The 15,537-nt window shown below is 50.8% G+C and overlaps 1 protein-coding gene across 1 annotated transcript in view; it reads left to right on the top strand.

Annotated features, from left to right (window-relative positions):
- Window positions 1–3,377: 3,377 nt before the first annotated feature.
- Window positions 3,378–15,537, top strand: part of PAPSS2 (3'-phosphoadenosine 5'-phosphosulfate synthase 2) — a 15,397-nt gene continuing 3,237 nt past the window's right edge. The window contains exons 1-10 of the mRNA XM_010007775.1: window positions 3,378–3,392; window positions 4,346–4,451; window positions 6,772–7,007; window positions 8,048–8,186; window positions 8,441–8,559; window positions 8,670–8,783; window positions 9,223–9,334; window positions 11,279–11,299; window positions 12,668–12,873; window positions 14,941–15,076. Coding sequence (XP_010006077.1) covers window positions 3,378–3,392; window positions 4,346–4,451; window positions 6,772–7,007; window positions 8,048–8,186; window positions 8,441–8,559; window positions 8,670–8,783; window positions 9,223–9,334; window positions 11,279–11,299; window positions 12,668–12,873; window positions 14,941–15,076 — 1,204 coding nt within the window. The remainder of the gene's footprint in view (window positions 3,393–4,345; window positions 4,452–6,771; window positions 7,008–8,047; window positions 8,187–8,440; window positions 8,560–8,669; window positions 8,784–9,222; window positions 9,335–11,278; window positions 11,300–12,667; window positions 12,874–14,940; window positions 15,077–15,537) is intronic.

Below are 15,537 nucleotides of genomic sequence, written 5' to 3' on the forward strand. Positions count from 1 at the left end.
GTGGCTCAGTCAAGCCTGATCTTAAAGGCACCTGAGATTTTGGTCTCTTCCAGTTTGTCAGCCTTATGGAAAGGTTCAGTAGAAGGGAAGACCAGAAGCAGAGCTAGGATTTAGCTTCTTGGTCTGCTGCAGCCTCTGGAGAAGTTCTGGAGCCATATCTTTATTTTGTCTCATTTCCTGGATGAGGTAAGCCAGGGTGAGCTGAGGAATGAGGTCATGCAGATGTGGCCAAACAGCAGTTTCCAGGGCAAGGAGAACATGTGGCAGTGTCTTTCTTAACCATCTGGCTGGCAGAGGCTGCATGGCCCTTCTTTGGAGACTCTACTGGGTCATTTACTGTCTTGCTTGGAGCCTTGGTTGGGTCTGAAGTAGAGATAAGAAGTTCCCCTCCCAAACTTAACTTCTTTGATCCAGAGTATTGCAAAAATTCTTACGAGTGTCCCTTCTTACAAATTGTCCCCACCATAGGGCCCAGCATTCAGATGAGAATCTGTTGCAATGATGATCTGATTCTCTCTTTAAAATGTGTTTGATTTACGATGACAAGGTTAAAACCATGACAATAATATCAGCAGGACATCCCCATGTCTGACTGAACCACATCCACCACTATCTCTGCCTCCCAGAGGTCTTGCACTGGATGCTTTCTAGATGAAATCTCCCCAGGGTTTGTTCTTGGGACACTGATTGGGGTCTTTTTGGTGGTTCCTTGGAATCACACCCTCTATGGGCAGCCTGTCCCAGGGCTCTGTCACCTTCATAGTAAAGAAGTTCATCCTCATATTTAACTGGACCTTCCTGTGCTTCAGCTTGTGCCCATTGCCCCTTGTCCTGCCACTGGGCACTGCTGGTAAGAGACTGGTCCCATCCTCCTGACACCCCCTGTAGATATTGATAATGTTGATGAGATCCCCCCTCAGTCTCCTGAGCAGTGGTAGCTCTCAGGGCAGAGGACACTGATAGTCTCCGATTTCCAACAGGTCTGTGCAATGTTGGACTCTCTTGTCTCAGTGGCCCCATCCCTTTATGCAGGAGGAGCACTAAGGAAAAGCCTCCTGCCTCTACCTACAACCTGCTTTCACAGAGCAGGGGAACATCTTGTCCCATCAGGGTGGTGGCTAAAAAACTTGTTCCTTTTGGAAGCCAGGCCAGGAGGCACTTGGCAGGTGGCTCAGTCAAGCCTGATCTTAAAGGCACCTGAGATTTTGGTGTCTTCCAGTTTGTCAGCCTTATGGAAAGGTTCAGTAGAAGGGAAGACCAGAAGCAGAGCTAGGATTTAGCTTCTTGGTCTGCTGCAGCCTCTGGAGAAGTTCTGGAGCCATATCTTTATTTTGTCTCATTTCCTGGATGAGGTAAGCCAGGGTGAGCTGAGGAATGAGGTCATGCAGATGTGGCCAAACAGCAGTTTCCAGGGCAAGGAGAACATGTGGCAGTGTCTTTCTTAACCATCTGGCTGGCAGAGGCTGCATGGCCCTTCTTTGGAGACTCTACTGGGTCATTTACTGTCTTGCTTGGAGCCTTGGTTGGGTCTGAAGTAGAGATAAGAAGTTCCCCTCCCAAACTTAACTTCTTTGATCCAGAGTATTGCAAAAATTCTTACGAGTGTCCCTTCTTACAAATTGTCCCCACCATAGGGCCCAGCATTCAGATGAGAATCTGTTGCAATGATGATCTGATTCTCTCTTTAAAATGTGTTTGATTTACGATGACAAGGTTAAAACCATGACAATAATATCAGCAGGACATCCCCATGTCTGACTGAACCACATCCACCACTATCTCTGCCTCCCAGAGGTCTTGCACTGGATGCTTTCTAGATGAAATCTCCCCAGGGTTTGTTCTTGGGACACTGATTGGGGTCTTTTTGGTGGTTCCTTGGAATCACACCCTCTATGGGCAGCCTGTCCCAGGGCTCTGTCACCTTCATAGTAAAGAAGTTCATCCTCATATTTAACTGGACCTTCCTGTGCTTCAGCTTGTGCCCATTGCCCCTTGTCCTGCCACTGGGCACTGCTGGTAAGAGACTGGTCCCATCCTCCTGACACCCCCTGTAGATATTGATAATGTTGATGAGATCCCCCCTCAGTCTCCTTCAGGCTGAACAGCCCCAGCTCTCCCAGCCTTTCCTTACATGGCAGGTGCTCCAGTCCCCTCAGCATCTTTCTGGCCCTGCCCTGGGCTCTCTCCAGTAGCTCCTTGTCCTTCATGACCTGGGGAGCCCAGAACTGGATGCAGTATTCCAGAGGTGGCCTCCTCAGGGCAGAGCAGAGTGGGGAGGAGAACCTCCCTCAACCAACTGGCCCTTGTCTCTTCTTGATGCACCCCAGGAGGCCACTGGCTTTCTTGGCCACAAGGGCACATTGTTGGCTCATGGTCAGCCTGTTGTCCACCAGGACCCCAAGGTCCTTTTCCCCAGAGCTGCTCTCCAGCAGGTCAGCCCCCAGCCTGTACTGATATGGATACTCATACGGGGTTGTTCCTCCCCACGTGCAGGACCCACTTGCCCTTGTTGAATATAATTCAGTTTCTTCCTGCCCAGCTCTCCAGCCTGTCCAGTCATGTTGGATGGCAGCACAGCCCTCTGGAGTGTCACCACCCTTCCAGGTTGGTATCATCAGTGAACTGGCTGAGGGAACACTCCATCCCTTCATCCAGCTCATTAATGAATATATTGAACAAGGCTGGACCCAGCACCAGCCCATAGGGGACTCCACTAGAGACTGGTCTCCATGTGGACTCTGCCCCACTTAACCCAAGCTCTCTGAGCTCTATCCTTCAACCAGTGCCCACTCCACCTTCAGAAACTTCCAGTTTCTCTCTGCCTTTTTTTTTTACTTTCAGCACAGCTGGCAGCAAGAATTGGCGTGGGCATGTGGCAGGGGGCTGCTCAGGATTAGGAAGAGTTTACTGGCAAGATTATTGACATAGCAGAAAAATCAGGGGGATATGCTACTGTCCGGAGCTCCTGGCTGGTAGGAGAGGTCTCAGAGTGTTGCTGAATGGCAAAAGAACCCTCAGTGATGCTTTCTCAGGCTCCAAAAGATGCCAGCGTGCAAAACAACAGCTCTGAGAAGTGTGCACAGAGCAGATTTACCACACAGCAACAGGCTTTGAGCATAACAACTTCATTACATCAGCCACCTAGGAATGTGTTAGTTCCTGCATCTTCCCAAGCCACAGACGTTATCTTACTTCATCTCCTGTAGGACAGATCAGGCAGATCAACATTTTGCAATAAGCCAGCGTGCAGCTGGAGTCCCTCCTGGTGCAGTAAAGAGAGGTCTGAAGCATGCAGATTCCTTTCTCCGTGCAGAGGTACCAGTCCTGTCTGCCATGGTTTGCAAACACATTGCAAAATCTCTTCTTGGCCCCGGAGCATGACACAGGAGGGGGTGAGACCCTCTCCGGGCAGGAGAGGTTTTGCTGCAGGGCTGAGTGGTGACAAGCTGCTGGAAGGGGACTTGGGGCACTTGTGCTTTGCTGAAGGTCCTTGGCGAGGTGACCCAGAATTTCAGAGTGCTGCCAGAGCTCAACAGGAGTAAACACAGCAGAAATACACGCAGGTGTCGTGGGAGAAGGGATTATTTCTTGGCTACTGGGTCTTCTGTGTGTGTGCATTTAGCCTTGCTGCCAGAGCCTGAACCCCTGGGAATGGGTGAGAAATCAACCCCAGTGGTGCTGTGTCACCTCTGCCAGCTCAGAATGTTCAGGCAGACTTTTGACAACCTCCCTGCAAAGAAAAACAAATCAAAGGAGGGCTGGAGCACCTCTCCTGCAAAGACAGGCTGGGAGAGTTGGGGGTGTTAGGTGAGAAGGCCCCAAGGAGAACTCAGAAAACCTTCCAGTGCCTGAAGGGGCTCCAGCAAACCTGAGGAGGGACTTTGGACAAGGACTTGTAGCAAGAGGACAAGGGGGAATGCCTTTAAACTGGAAGAGGGGAGATTTAGGTGAGACGTGAGGAGGAAATTCTTCAGTGTGAGGTTGGTAAGACCCTGGCCCAGGTCGCCCAGGGAAGCTGTGGCTGCCCCATCCCTGGCAGTGTTGAAGGGCAGGTTGGATGGGGCTTGGAGCAACCTGTTCTGCTGGGAGGTGTCCCTGCCCATGGCAGGAGGAGTGGAACTGCTTGATCTTTAAGGTCTCTTCCAATCCAGACCATTCTATGGTTCTAGGGTTTTCTTGGCTGTTTTCCCTTTTGTGCCAGATTGCTGCAGTTTGCTGCAATGACTCATGCAAGTTTTAAATGAATTTGTGTTTGCCTCCCTTAGATTAGTCCCCACTGAGATTTTCTTTTGTACCGAGAGCAACGAGATAACAAAAGTGTTTTGTTTCACTTTGTCTTCATCAGGGAGCAACCAACGTGGTTTACCAAGCCCATCATGTCAGCAGGAGTAAGAGAGGACAAGTGGTCGGTACTCGGGGCGGATTTCGAGGCTGCACGGTTTGGCTAACAGGTATGTTTGTCTGGGTGTGAAAGTGTAGCTTCATATGTGAAACCCACTTCCATACATGAGCATGTCTTGGGGATTTGGGATCCACAGAGAATGGCAGCAGTCCCTGTGAGCTGGGAATTGCAAAACATTTACACGTGGGAAACACCAACAACACGGTGCTGGCACTGCAAGAAATTCTCCTTGGCAGCTGCTGCCTGTTACAAATGTTTTTATGAATTTCACAGCTGTTATCAGGCTCCTTTGAACATGTCACAAGCCCTAAGGGTCGCACTTGTTGTTCCCAAGTGTGTGGCTGAGGAAGCCTTGGCTCAAATCCAGCTGGTCCTTGGCAGTGAAACGTGCCCAGGGTTGTCCACAACAGCACGTGGATGTTTTCACTCCGGGTCGGTGCAAAGTTTACCAGGACACTTAGGTTTATCATGTTCAAAGTGACCTTGTCAGCAGCAGGATGACAAGCTCTTGTATGACAAATAAATACTGCCAGGCAGTGAGTTACACTGGAAGCAGCGCTTCCTTGCACAGCCATGAGAGGTTTCTTACATTAATTCTCATTTTGTTTGCCTCCCAGTGTGGTGCCCTTCTCTCCTGCTTAAAAGTCATAGAATATGCTGAGTTGGAAGGGACCCATCAGGATCATCAAGTCCAACCCCTGTCCCTGTGCAGGGCACCCCAAGAATCACCCCATGGGCCTGAGAGCATCATCCAAACACTTCTTGAGCTCAGGCAGGCTTGGTGCTGGGACCACTGCCCTGGGAGCTTGTTCCAGTGGGTGAAAAAACTTTTCCTGATATCCAACCCAAACCTCCCCTGATTCAGCTTCTTATTGTCATTGTTTGGGGATTAGGGGCTGCTAGAAATGACAACAGCATTTCTTTTGCTCCACTAATATTTACACAACTCTGTCATCTACCATTTTTCCAGTTGTTTCTTTGCTTGTTAAATATTGGGATTTTCTCCAGCTGCCAGAAGATGTTGAAAGACAAACTTGGAAGGGTTTGTAAAGCCCTTTACAAAGTTCTGATTTGCCTTCATATCAGCTTATGTGCTCCATGTTGGATTAAAACACATTTCTGTTTTCCTGTCCTCTTTAATTACTAAAAGCCAATGCCTAATCTGCTTTTGTATAACTTCTGAAGCCAATAAACCTATCCAAGAGAATTTCCTTGTTTTTTGAATATCAAAGATCCTGTGTCTGAACAGTTTGAGCTTCTCTGGCTGATGATTATTCTTTGAAATAGACAATGGGCTCCTAACTTTCTATCAGTTTAATTTTAAGAGACTGTAATGAAGGGTGTTTCATTGCATGAACTGTATGGATTGAGCGGAAGGGCATTTGAATGCCCTACACGGCCAGCTTAGGGGAGCTCTCTGAAGACCCAGCCAGCAGGATTCATCTCCGCCCACCCAGGTTTCCGCTCCAGCACAAACACAGCTCTTCAGCATCAGACCAAAGGTCCACCTCATGCAGGGTCTTGTCCCCAGGAGTGGCCATTAGTAGGTGTCATGCAAAGGGCATAAAAACAGGCAAGCAGATGATGCTACCTCCATAGGAGATTCTCCAAGGCTGTGTTTCCTGAGACAGGTGTGGTGTTTGGAGGTTTTTATCCTTCCTAAGCCAAGGTCCTCTTCCATCTCAAGGAGTTTTCAACACATGGTTCCGCACCCAAAGCAAAGGAGGAGTTTGGTGCTCCAGGTACACTTGCTCCTTTCCAACACAGCCAGTAAAAAATACTTGTTGTGCAAGTGAATGGAGGTGGGATGGGAAGCAGCCACCTTGTTTGGGATTGGTGCCCTTCTGGTTGATGGCTCCAGGAGACACAGGCAGCTGAAGATGCCCTGCTTGTCTGCACAACCACCCTGCTCCTGCTGGCACAGGTCTGTGGGTGCTGCTCCTGCAGATGGAGGTGTCTGTGGATGCAGAGGGGCAATTGCTGCTGCTGGAGCCTGTCCCACCCTGCACAGCTGTGGCAAGAACCTCTCCTTGGGTTCAGCCTGGGAGAACAGTTGGCTGTTCAGAGGGTCAACAGGAGGAGGAAGAGGAGCGAGTGACTTACAGGCAACAGCATCGGTTCCAACTTTGCCTGCTGAAGTACCTGTTCATCCCATCAAGAGGTACTTCTTCAGGGCTGCTGAGTTGAACCCCTCCAGATGTTGGGAGGGTTAGCCAGGACTCTGGTGGGTAGCAGAGCCTCATTCCTTCCTTAAGCAACATCAGACAGAAGGAGTTTTGTTGCCAGTGTCCCAGGAGGTGTTCCTCGCACTGTCATTTTTGCTCTTTCGACCTCAAACCTGAGGCTCACTTCTTCTCTCTCTCCAACAGGCCTCTCTGGAGCTGGCAAGACAACCATTGGCTTTGCTCTGGAAGAGTACCTGGTCTCCCACGGCATCCCCTGCTATTCCCTGGATGGGGACAACGTTCGGCACGGCTTGAATAAAAACCTGGGCTTCTCCCCCGGGGACCGCGAGGAGAACATCCGGCGCATCGCCGAGGTGGCCCGGCTCTTCGCTGACGCGGGGCTGGTCTGCATCACCAGTTTCATCTCTCCTTTTGCCAAGGTGAGCTCCGTGCTGCTCTGCTCTTGGCAGCTTTGGTCTCCTGACGGTTCCTGGGGAGGAGAGATTTATGTAGAGGACTTGTTATACAAGCCATCAGAGACTCCTCTTAACTTCTCCACTCGTTTGTACGACAGCAGCGGTGCGCGGAGCCACATGCACCCAGAACCAAGGCACAGGGTGGTGGGGTTGGAAGGCACCTCTGAGGATCATCCAGTCCAGAGCAGGGTCACCTACAGCAGATCCCACAGAAACACATCCCAATGGGTCTGGAATGTGTCCAGAGAAGGAGCCTCCACACCCTCTCTGGGCAGCCTGTCCCAGGGCTCTGCCACCCTCACACTCAATCAGTTTTTCCTCATGTTTAACTTGAACCTCCTGTGCTCCAACTTGTGCCCATTGCCCCTTGTCCTGTCCCTGGGCACTATGGAAAAGAGACTGGCCCCATCCTCCTGACACCCCCTGCAGGTATTTGTGAGTGTTTATGAGTTCTGGGAGGCAGTTTGACGTGACCTTCTTGAATATGTTCCATGTTGCAAAGTGATGAAAAGCTACAAGAATGTTAAAATCTCCCCTCCAGAGGTTCCTACTATTAACTTGTTAGAAGGCAGAAAAAAGGCACAGAAACAATGGCCTGCCATAGTGCTGTCCCTGCTCTGTTTGAAGAAGTACTGATTGTAGTTTTATGCTTCCTGAGGGTGCCAAGTAGCTGCTGTTATCAAGCCCATGCCAGCAGTTCCTTCTTTATACACAGGGTAGATAATGATTCACAGTCTAAAATCCTGCTGTCATGCTCAGCTTGATGTTTCAGATGGAAAAAGCTGAAAACAGATCAAAACTATAGATTTTTTTTTTCTAGGTGTCCTTAAAGAACAGAGGGAAAGTGAGATGGGAAAAAAAACACCTTATTAGAATTAGTGTGAATGTAATAAATCCATACCAGAGATTAAGTTACCAGTGTCAAAGTCCAGGGCATGTCAGGGAGCTGGGAGGTGCTTGCTGCAATTCAGACACATAAGATTTTCCTCTCTTCCTTCTAACAGGATCGTCAAAATGCACGCAAAATTCATGAGGCAGCTGGACTTCCTTTCTTTGAAATCTTTGTAGATGCTCCTCTCAATATTTGTGAAAGCAGAGACGTGAAGGGCCTGTACAAGAAGGCAAGAGCTGGCGAGATCAAAGGTATGGAAGAGCAAGCTCTTGTTTTGCCTTTTGCTTCCTGAAGCGCTGGATCGGTTGTCGCGGCTGCTCCGTGCACAGAAGTGGGTTCTTGGAGGCTCTTAGTGGTGCTCAAGAGTATTCTGTTGCCCTGGCTCGAGTGTCACTCATAGTACCCAGTATGGCTGAGTCCTTCCTGGCTGTTTGAACAACATTCTTGGCTCTAGGGCACCAAGTATTAGTTGAAATAAATTTAGTTTGGGTTTAATTGTCCGTAGGATTCACGGGGATTGACTCAGAGTATGAGAAGCCTGAATCTCCTGAGCTAGTGTTGAAAACCAATGTTGCGTCGGTGTCTGAATGTATTCAGCAGGTTGTGGAGCTCCTACAAGCACAAGTAGGTCATTTTTATACCAGCTTGTAAAACTGCTTTTGGAGACTGACTTTTTGGTGTGCATCTGTAAAGCTGCATGTTTCTTAGAGTTGCTGTCTGTCTCTCTCTTCCAGAACATCGTCCCCCACAGCTCCATTAAAGATGTTCTTGAGCTGTTTGTACCTGAAAACAAACTCAGTAGTGTCCGAGCTGAAGCAGAGATGCTGCCATATGTAGAGATCACTAAGGTATGGTTGTGCACAGGTGCTGTGCTGTGATTCACTCACTGTTCAGCTCTTCCAAGGATAGGAGCTTTGCTGATGGCTGCATTTGAGAACCATGGAGTTGCTTGGTTTGGAAGGGACTTAAAGACCATCCTGCCTGAGCAGGGGCACTTCCCACTAGACCAGGTCATGTTCTTCTGTGGCTGTGGCTTATGGAGAGGGGTGGTCATGGTCCTCAGCCATTTTTTGCTGGGTCTCCACCCTGTTCTGCAGCAAGCCAGGGCATCACCCTCCTTTCCTGTGTGTGCGCAGCCTCCCGAGCACATGGGCCGTCAAAATACATCAGTCTGGCTTAAAAAAACCCCAAACCACACACACACACACACACACACCCCCCATGGCCAGGGAAGCAACCTCTGAGTGTGGCCTGGTGACAGGAGTGCCACTTTGGTTTGTTTTGCAGCTGGATCTGCAGTGGGTACAGGTGCTGAGCGAAGGCTGGGCCACCCCGCTGACTGGCTTCATGCGTGAGAAGGAGTATCTGCAAGTCATCCATTTTGGGACCCTGCTGAATGGTACGGACCCCCCAGGCCCCCACCCCACAGAATCTACTACATCCTGCCCAAACACCCAGGCCATCTTGTCTTCCTCCTGTCCTCTGGCCTGTTAAATGGGAGGGTGAGGAGGCCGTGCTCTGGAACACCCCCGCGGGGACCTCACAGCTCTGACACCTCATGTGGTGCCCATCGAATATTTTGGCAGCCATAGAATTCCAGACTGGTTTGACCGGAAGGGACCTTAAAGATCACTTAGCTCCAACCCCCCTGCATGGGCAGGGACACCTCCCACCAGCCCAGGCTGCTCCAAGCCCCATCCAACCTGCCCTTCAACACTGCCAGGGATGGGGCAGCCACAGCTTCCCTGGGCAACCTGGGCCAGGGTCTCACCACCCTTATAAAATTTCTCCTTTATATCTAGTCTGAATCTACCTTCTTTTAGTTTAAAACCATCACCCCTTGTCCTGTTGCAACAGGCCCTACTAAAAATTCTGTCCCTACCTTTCTTACAATCCCCCTTTAAGTACTTGAAGACCAGAAAAAAGTCTCCCCAGAGCCCTCTCTTCCCAGGCTGAGAGAAGTGCTTCTCCAGGCCATTGTGTGCTCTTTTCATGCTTGGCTATAGCAGGGTAAATAAAGGTGCAGACCCAAAGCCAAGTGAGCTGGGAGGCTGCCAGGCTGCTCTTGAGGCAGGAGAAGGCAGCTGTTCCTTGGAAATGGGAGCAGAGCCTCTTTGAATCTTTCCCCCCATTTTCCTGCTTCTCTGTTACCATAACTTGAAATAAATCAGATGTTTCTGTCCCATTTCTCAGCTGCAGGTGCCAAAGCTGTGACTTCAACAAGTCCTGCAGACCTGACAGAGGTCTCTGGCCTGGGGGTCTGGGGTCTTGGTGAGAGAGTCCCTTTGGGTCTTGCCCTCCTTCCAGAGAATCCCATGGACACCCAGAGAGTCCTTGCTGCTTTTTCCAGGATCTGGGCACTGTGCAGCAGATGCAGAGCTCAGGAGTGCTGGCTTTGGGCTGGAGGAGTGTCTGGGAGGGGGTTCTGCTTCCAGACACCTTCTAGGTGGCCTTTCACCCCCCGCCTAGTGTGTAAACAGTGTTGAGAAGCACGTGTCCCTGTTATCAACCCCTGGGCCATGGTCTTTGAGCTGCCTGCTGAGCATGGAGAGGTCACAGAGGTGCCCTTTAATGACCACGTTGCTCTGGAGCTCCGCACTTTGTGCTGGAGTCGCACCTCAGAGACCTCCCCCAGACCTGTCAGCATCACTGAGCACAGGTCCTTCGGAGCCCATGGGTGTGTGTTCAGGGTTTGTAGAGCTCTGCAGCAGGAGGAACAAAGCCCAGGACACCTGCTTTTGGCAGTGATGAACTCTCCAGAGCAAGGTCTTTGCAGCAGAGTGCATCATAATCAGTCCTTGGTCCACCTTGTCTCCACGGAGGGCTCCAAACTCAAAATCTCTGTGGTCAGGCCTGTAGAGTGACATCTGGGCAGGAAGGAGGACATCCCTGCTTCTCTTGCATCACCTCCAGGAAACAGGGGACGGTTTCTATCTCATGGTGCCAAAGCTGAGGTGTGTGTTGCCAAGGAGGAGTTTGAGGCTGGTATTTCTGGAGTCAGTGGTCCAGCCCTTCTGCTCTCAGGTGCAAGTTTTTTGGCAGCTCCAACTGTGCCTGGAAGGGCTGTGATCCATTTTGGTGGACTTGTGCAGGTTAGTGCTCCAACACTGAGCAGTAAATCCCACCATGATGGTACCAACAGCTGGGTGGATGAGGTGCTTTGTGGAGATGGCCTCCAGGATGAAAGGTGGTTCTGCAACACCATGCGGGACCTGGGCTGTGCCTGCCTGCAGCCAGGTGGTGCTTGCAGAGCTTCAGCCTGGGTGGCTTTGGTGCTTGGAATGGCTCCTGAAACTGGTGCCTGTGAGTGTTAATTACCTTAATTGTGTCTGTGTTCTCCTAGGAAGGAATCGCTCTGTAGCTGGTATGTATCTAACTCTTTTTAGGTTGTACAGAAATTACTTCCTTTTAGATCATGTCTGTAGGGGGGGTTGCCATAAGGTAAGATTTTTGTGATTTAAAAACAAAAATTAAAAAAAAATCATGAAGACTAGACACAACCATGGCCTGTTTATGGTTCCCCTGGGTACAAAGCAGCCGGACACACCCCGTGTCCTACCAACTGGTCTTCACAAAAGCCCTCCTTTTGGAGCTGCCTTCACTGGAGTGGTGGTTGGGTTGGTTTTTACCTCTGCATCTTGTGTTCGGAAACTGAGACCCTCAGCTCCAGCATCATTTGTGGGCTTCATAATCCAGCTTTTTTCCATGCAGATTTGATTGGCTGATCACTGGTTAAGGTAATTCAAATGTATCAGGTTGATATTGATTGGATCCCGTGTGACTCCAGTCCTGATTACTCATGAAGGTGCTTGAAAATCACTGGCAGATGAGTGAATCCTGGTTGTGAATTGAAAGTAAATGCAAACCCTTTAACAAACATTTTTTTTAAAAATCAGTATCATAGTAAAAAATCCTCAAATTAAGACTCTCAAGGGTCCAAAATTATTTTGGTCTGATCAGAACAAATTGAATCCCTGATTTCTTTGTTCTTGTTTGTGAATGGAAATTCATGGGAGAGACTAATTCTGTTGTGTTATTAACACTGGGCTATCCAAAGAGAAATGAGAAGGCCTCAACTGGGAAATTTGGGATAAAACCAAGGTGACTTTGAGGCTTTTAGGGACAGCCCTGAAATTAGGAACCATCTGTGCAAATGTAGAGACAGAAAATAGAGTAATAATGGACTCTGGAGAGGTGAAAAGCAGGAAGAGGAACAGTAATATAGAGGTATCCAGAGAAAACCCAAAGCAACAAAGCAAGGTGTGATGCTGCTTTCCCTGCTGGAAGGGACAGTGCAGGGAATGAGATGCCCAGAGGAACACCAAGCTGGAGCCATCTTAAGAGGACTTGTTCTCCTGGCAGAGGAGGTGGAGGTTGGATCCAGGGTTGCACTTTCCAAGGGCACTTAAAATTTTCTAAGAGATTTACAAGCAGCTCACTGGGGAAGAACCAGTCTTTCCATGGAGATAGGGAGTGCAGAAAGTAATGAAAGGCTCCAGGTGTCTTTGAGACATCTCTGGCCCAAGGGTGAGGAGCCACTGAAGTCCCCAGGTAAGAGTGGAGCAGAGAAGAACAGGGCAACGGATAAATGCACAGGATGGATGGTGAATCCCTGAGATGGTCCTGGAAATCAAGGCTCTCCCAAGGGACAGCGTGTGTCCCTGCAGCCCAGCGTATCCCAGACCAGTGCCTGAGGCTCGGGGACGTTCAACTCCTGCCCTTCTCTTGCCAGATGGTGTGGTCAACCTGAGTGTCCCCATCGTGCTGCCCATCAGCAGGGAGGACAAGGAGCGGCTGCAGGGCTGCGCAGCGCTGGCACTGGGTGTTGGGGGGCAGCGCGTGGCCGTGCTGAGGGACCCCGAGTACTTCGAGCACAGGAAGGAGGAGAGATGTGCCCGCGTCTGGGGCACCACCTGCACCCAGCACCCCCACATCAAGGTGGGTTTGGCCCACTCGCTGCTCAGGGACACCTGGCCTGGGTGGGAGATCTGGGCTGGGCTGGAGAAAGGGACCTCACGTAGGTGTTGAGGGGCAGAGGAACCTTCAAGCGAGTCCAGAGCAGCCATGGAGATGATCAGGGGACTAGAGCAGCTCTCCAGACAGGCTGGGAGAGTTGGGGTGTTCAGCCTGGAGAGGAGAAGGCTCCAGGGAGACCTTAGAGCACCTTTCAGTGCCTGAAGGGGCTCCAGGAAAGCTGGGGAGGGGCTTGGGACAAGGACATGTAGCAAGAGGCAAGGTGTAATGGCTCTAAACTGGAAGAGTTAGGTCAGACATTAGGAAGAAATTCTTCACTGTGAGGGTGGTGAGACCCTGGCCCAGGTTGCCCAGGGAAGCTGTGGCTGCCCCATCCCTGGCAGTGTTGAAGGGCAGGTTGGATGGGGCTTGGAGCAGCCTGGGCTGGTGGGAGGTGTCCCTGCCCATGCAGGGAGTTGGATCTAGATGATCTTTAAGGTTCCTTCCAACCCAAACCAGTCTGGGATTCTGTGATTGACTCCATGACCATGGATGTCCACTCTGCTCTCCAAGACCAACTCCTCACTGGGAACCATCATGTCCCAAGCAGGCAGGACAGGGTCTTTAGGCTTGCAAGCAAATGCTGGTCTCACTTAGCAGGATCATCAGGTGTTCAGCCTGGAGAGGAGAAGGCTCCAGGGAGACCTTAGAGCACCTTCCAGTGCCTGAAGGGGCTCCAGGAAAGCTGGGGAGGGGCTTGGGACAAGGACATGTAGCAAGAGGCAAGGTGTAATGGCTCTAAACTGGAAGAGTTAGGTCAGACATTAGGAAGAAATTCTTCACTGTGAGGGTGGTGAGAGCCTGGCCCAGGTTGCCCAGGGAAGCTGTGGCTGCCCCATCCCTGGCAGTGTTGAAGGGCAGGTTGGATGGGGCTTGGAGCAGCCTGGGCTGGTGGGAGGTGTCCCTGCCCATGCAGGGAGTTGGATCTAGATGATCTTTAAGGTTCCTTCCAACCCAAACCAGTCTGGGATTCTGTGATTGACTCCATGACCATGGATGTCCACTCTGCTCTCCAAGACCAACTCCTCACTGGGAACCATCATGTCCCAAGCAGGCAGGACAGGGTCTTTAGGCTTGCAAGCAAATGCTGGTCTCACTTAGCAGGATCATCAGGCAGCAGGTGCCAGTGAGGGGGACACTGAGGGTGCTGCTGAGGAGCTGCTCCTGTCATCCTCACCAGTGCCTCCATCCCAACACTTTCAGCACAGCCACCAGCTGAGCCCTCAGAGGTTTCCTGTGCTTAGGGAGTGATTATCTCAGTGGTGCTGCCAAACATGAATGCTGCAGATGACAGAGTCCTGCCCCTTTTAGCTGCCTTTTGCTCCTCAGTGTGCCTGTTTCACACAGGCAGCCACCAGAGGTGATAGAATTTTTCAGCCCATCGCTTCCCACTTGCTCATCATTCCTTAGGAAGAGCTCCAGATTGCACTGAGTGACTTGAGCTGCCTGCTTAAAGAGAACAAAGCCAAATCAGTTATTTTCCCCTACCTTAAAATACCCCTTTTCTTGTTTTAGCAGCAATTGCTCACCTGCACAGAACCATAGAATGGTTTGGGTTGGAAGGACCTTAAAGATCATCCAGTTCCAACCCCCCTGCATGCACCTCCCACCAGCCCAGGTTGCTCCAAGCCCCATCCAACCTGCCCTTCAACACTTCCAGGGAGGGGAACTGTGCAACAGGCTTATTCCTCCTGCATATTCCCAGGAGGAAGGAGCAGAGAGTGAGGTGGAGGAAGGTCTGGTGCCATAACTTCTAGAGGAGCCCAGCACCCAGCTGTGTGCAGGGGTTGGGTCTCAGTGGCTCTACAAGGTGGCACTGCTCATGGTGTGCAGCTCATGTAGTCACTGTAGGAATGTTTTCCTCCTTCATGTGCTGAATGAGAAGGGAAGATCACCCTACCAGCAGAGTCAGGCCTCACACTTTTCAAATAAGACTGGGAAAAGGAGATCTCTTGCTGTCCCCTCCGCAATGCACTTGTGGGTCATTCACAGATGGTGATGGAGAGCGGAGACTGGCTGGTTGGTGGAGACCTCCAAGTGCTGGAGAAGATCAAATGGAATGATGGTCTGGACCAGTATCGCCTGACACCACTCACTCTCAAGCAGAAGTTCAGGGAGATGAACGCAGGTGAGTGCCCTGAGTTAGCACTGGGGACACCTCTCCTGGAGCCAGGCTGGGAGAGTTGGGGTGTTCAGCCTGGAGAAGAGAAGGCTCCAGGGAGACCTTAGAGCACCTTTCAGTGCCTGAAGGGGCTCCAGGAAAGCTGGGGAGATGCTTGGGACAAGGGCAGGGAGAGGCGGAACAACAGGAAATGGTTTCAAGCTGGAAGAGGGGAGATTGGGGTGAGACATGAGGAGGAAAATCTTCACTATGGGGGAGGTGAGACACTAGAACAGGTTGCCCAGGCAAATTGTGGCTGCCCCATCCCTGGAAGTATTCCATGCCAGGCAGGAGGGGGCTTGGAGCAGCCTGGTCTGGTGGGAGGTGTCCCTGCCCATGCAGGAGGAGATCTAGATGATCTTTGAGGCCCCTTCCAACCCAAACCAGTCTGGGTTTCTGTGATTCTATGACACATCTCTTCTTTCCCT

Source organism: Chaetura pelagica, unplaced genomic scaffold (genome assembly GCF_000747805.2).
Source record: "Chaetura pelagica isolate M959 unplaced genomic scaffold, ChaPel_1.0 scaffold251, whole genome shotgun sequence".
In the NCBI taxonomy this organism is placed as follows: Eukaryota; Metazoa; Chordata; class Aves; order Apodiformes; family Apodidae; genus Chaetura; species Chaetura pelagica.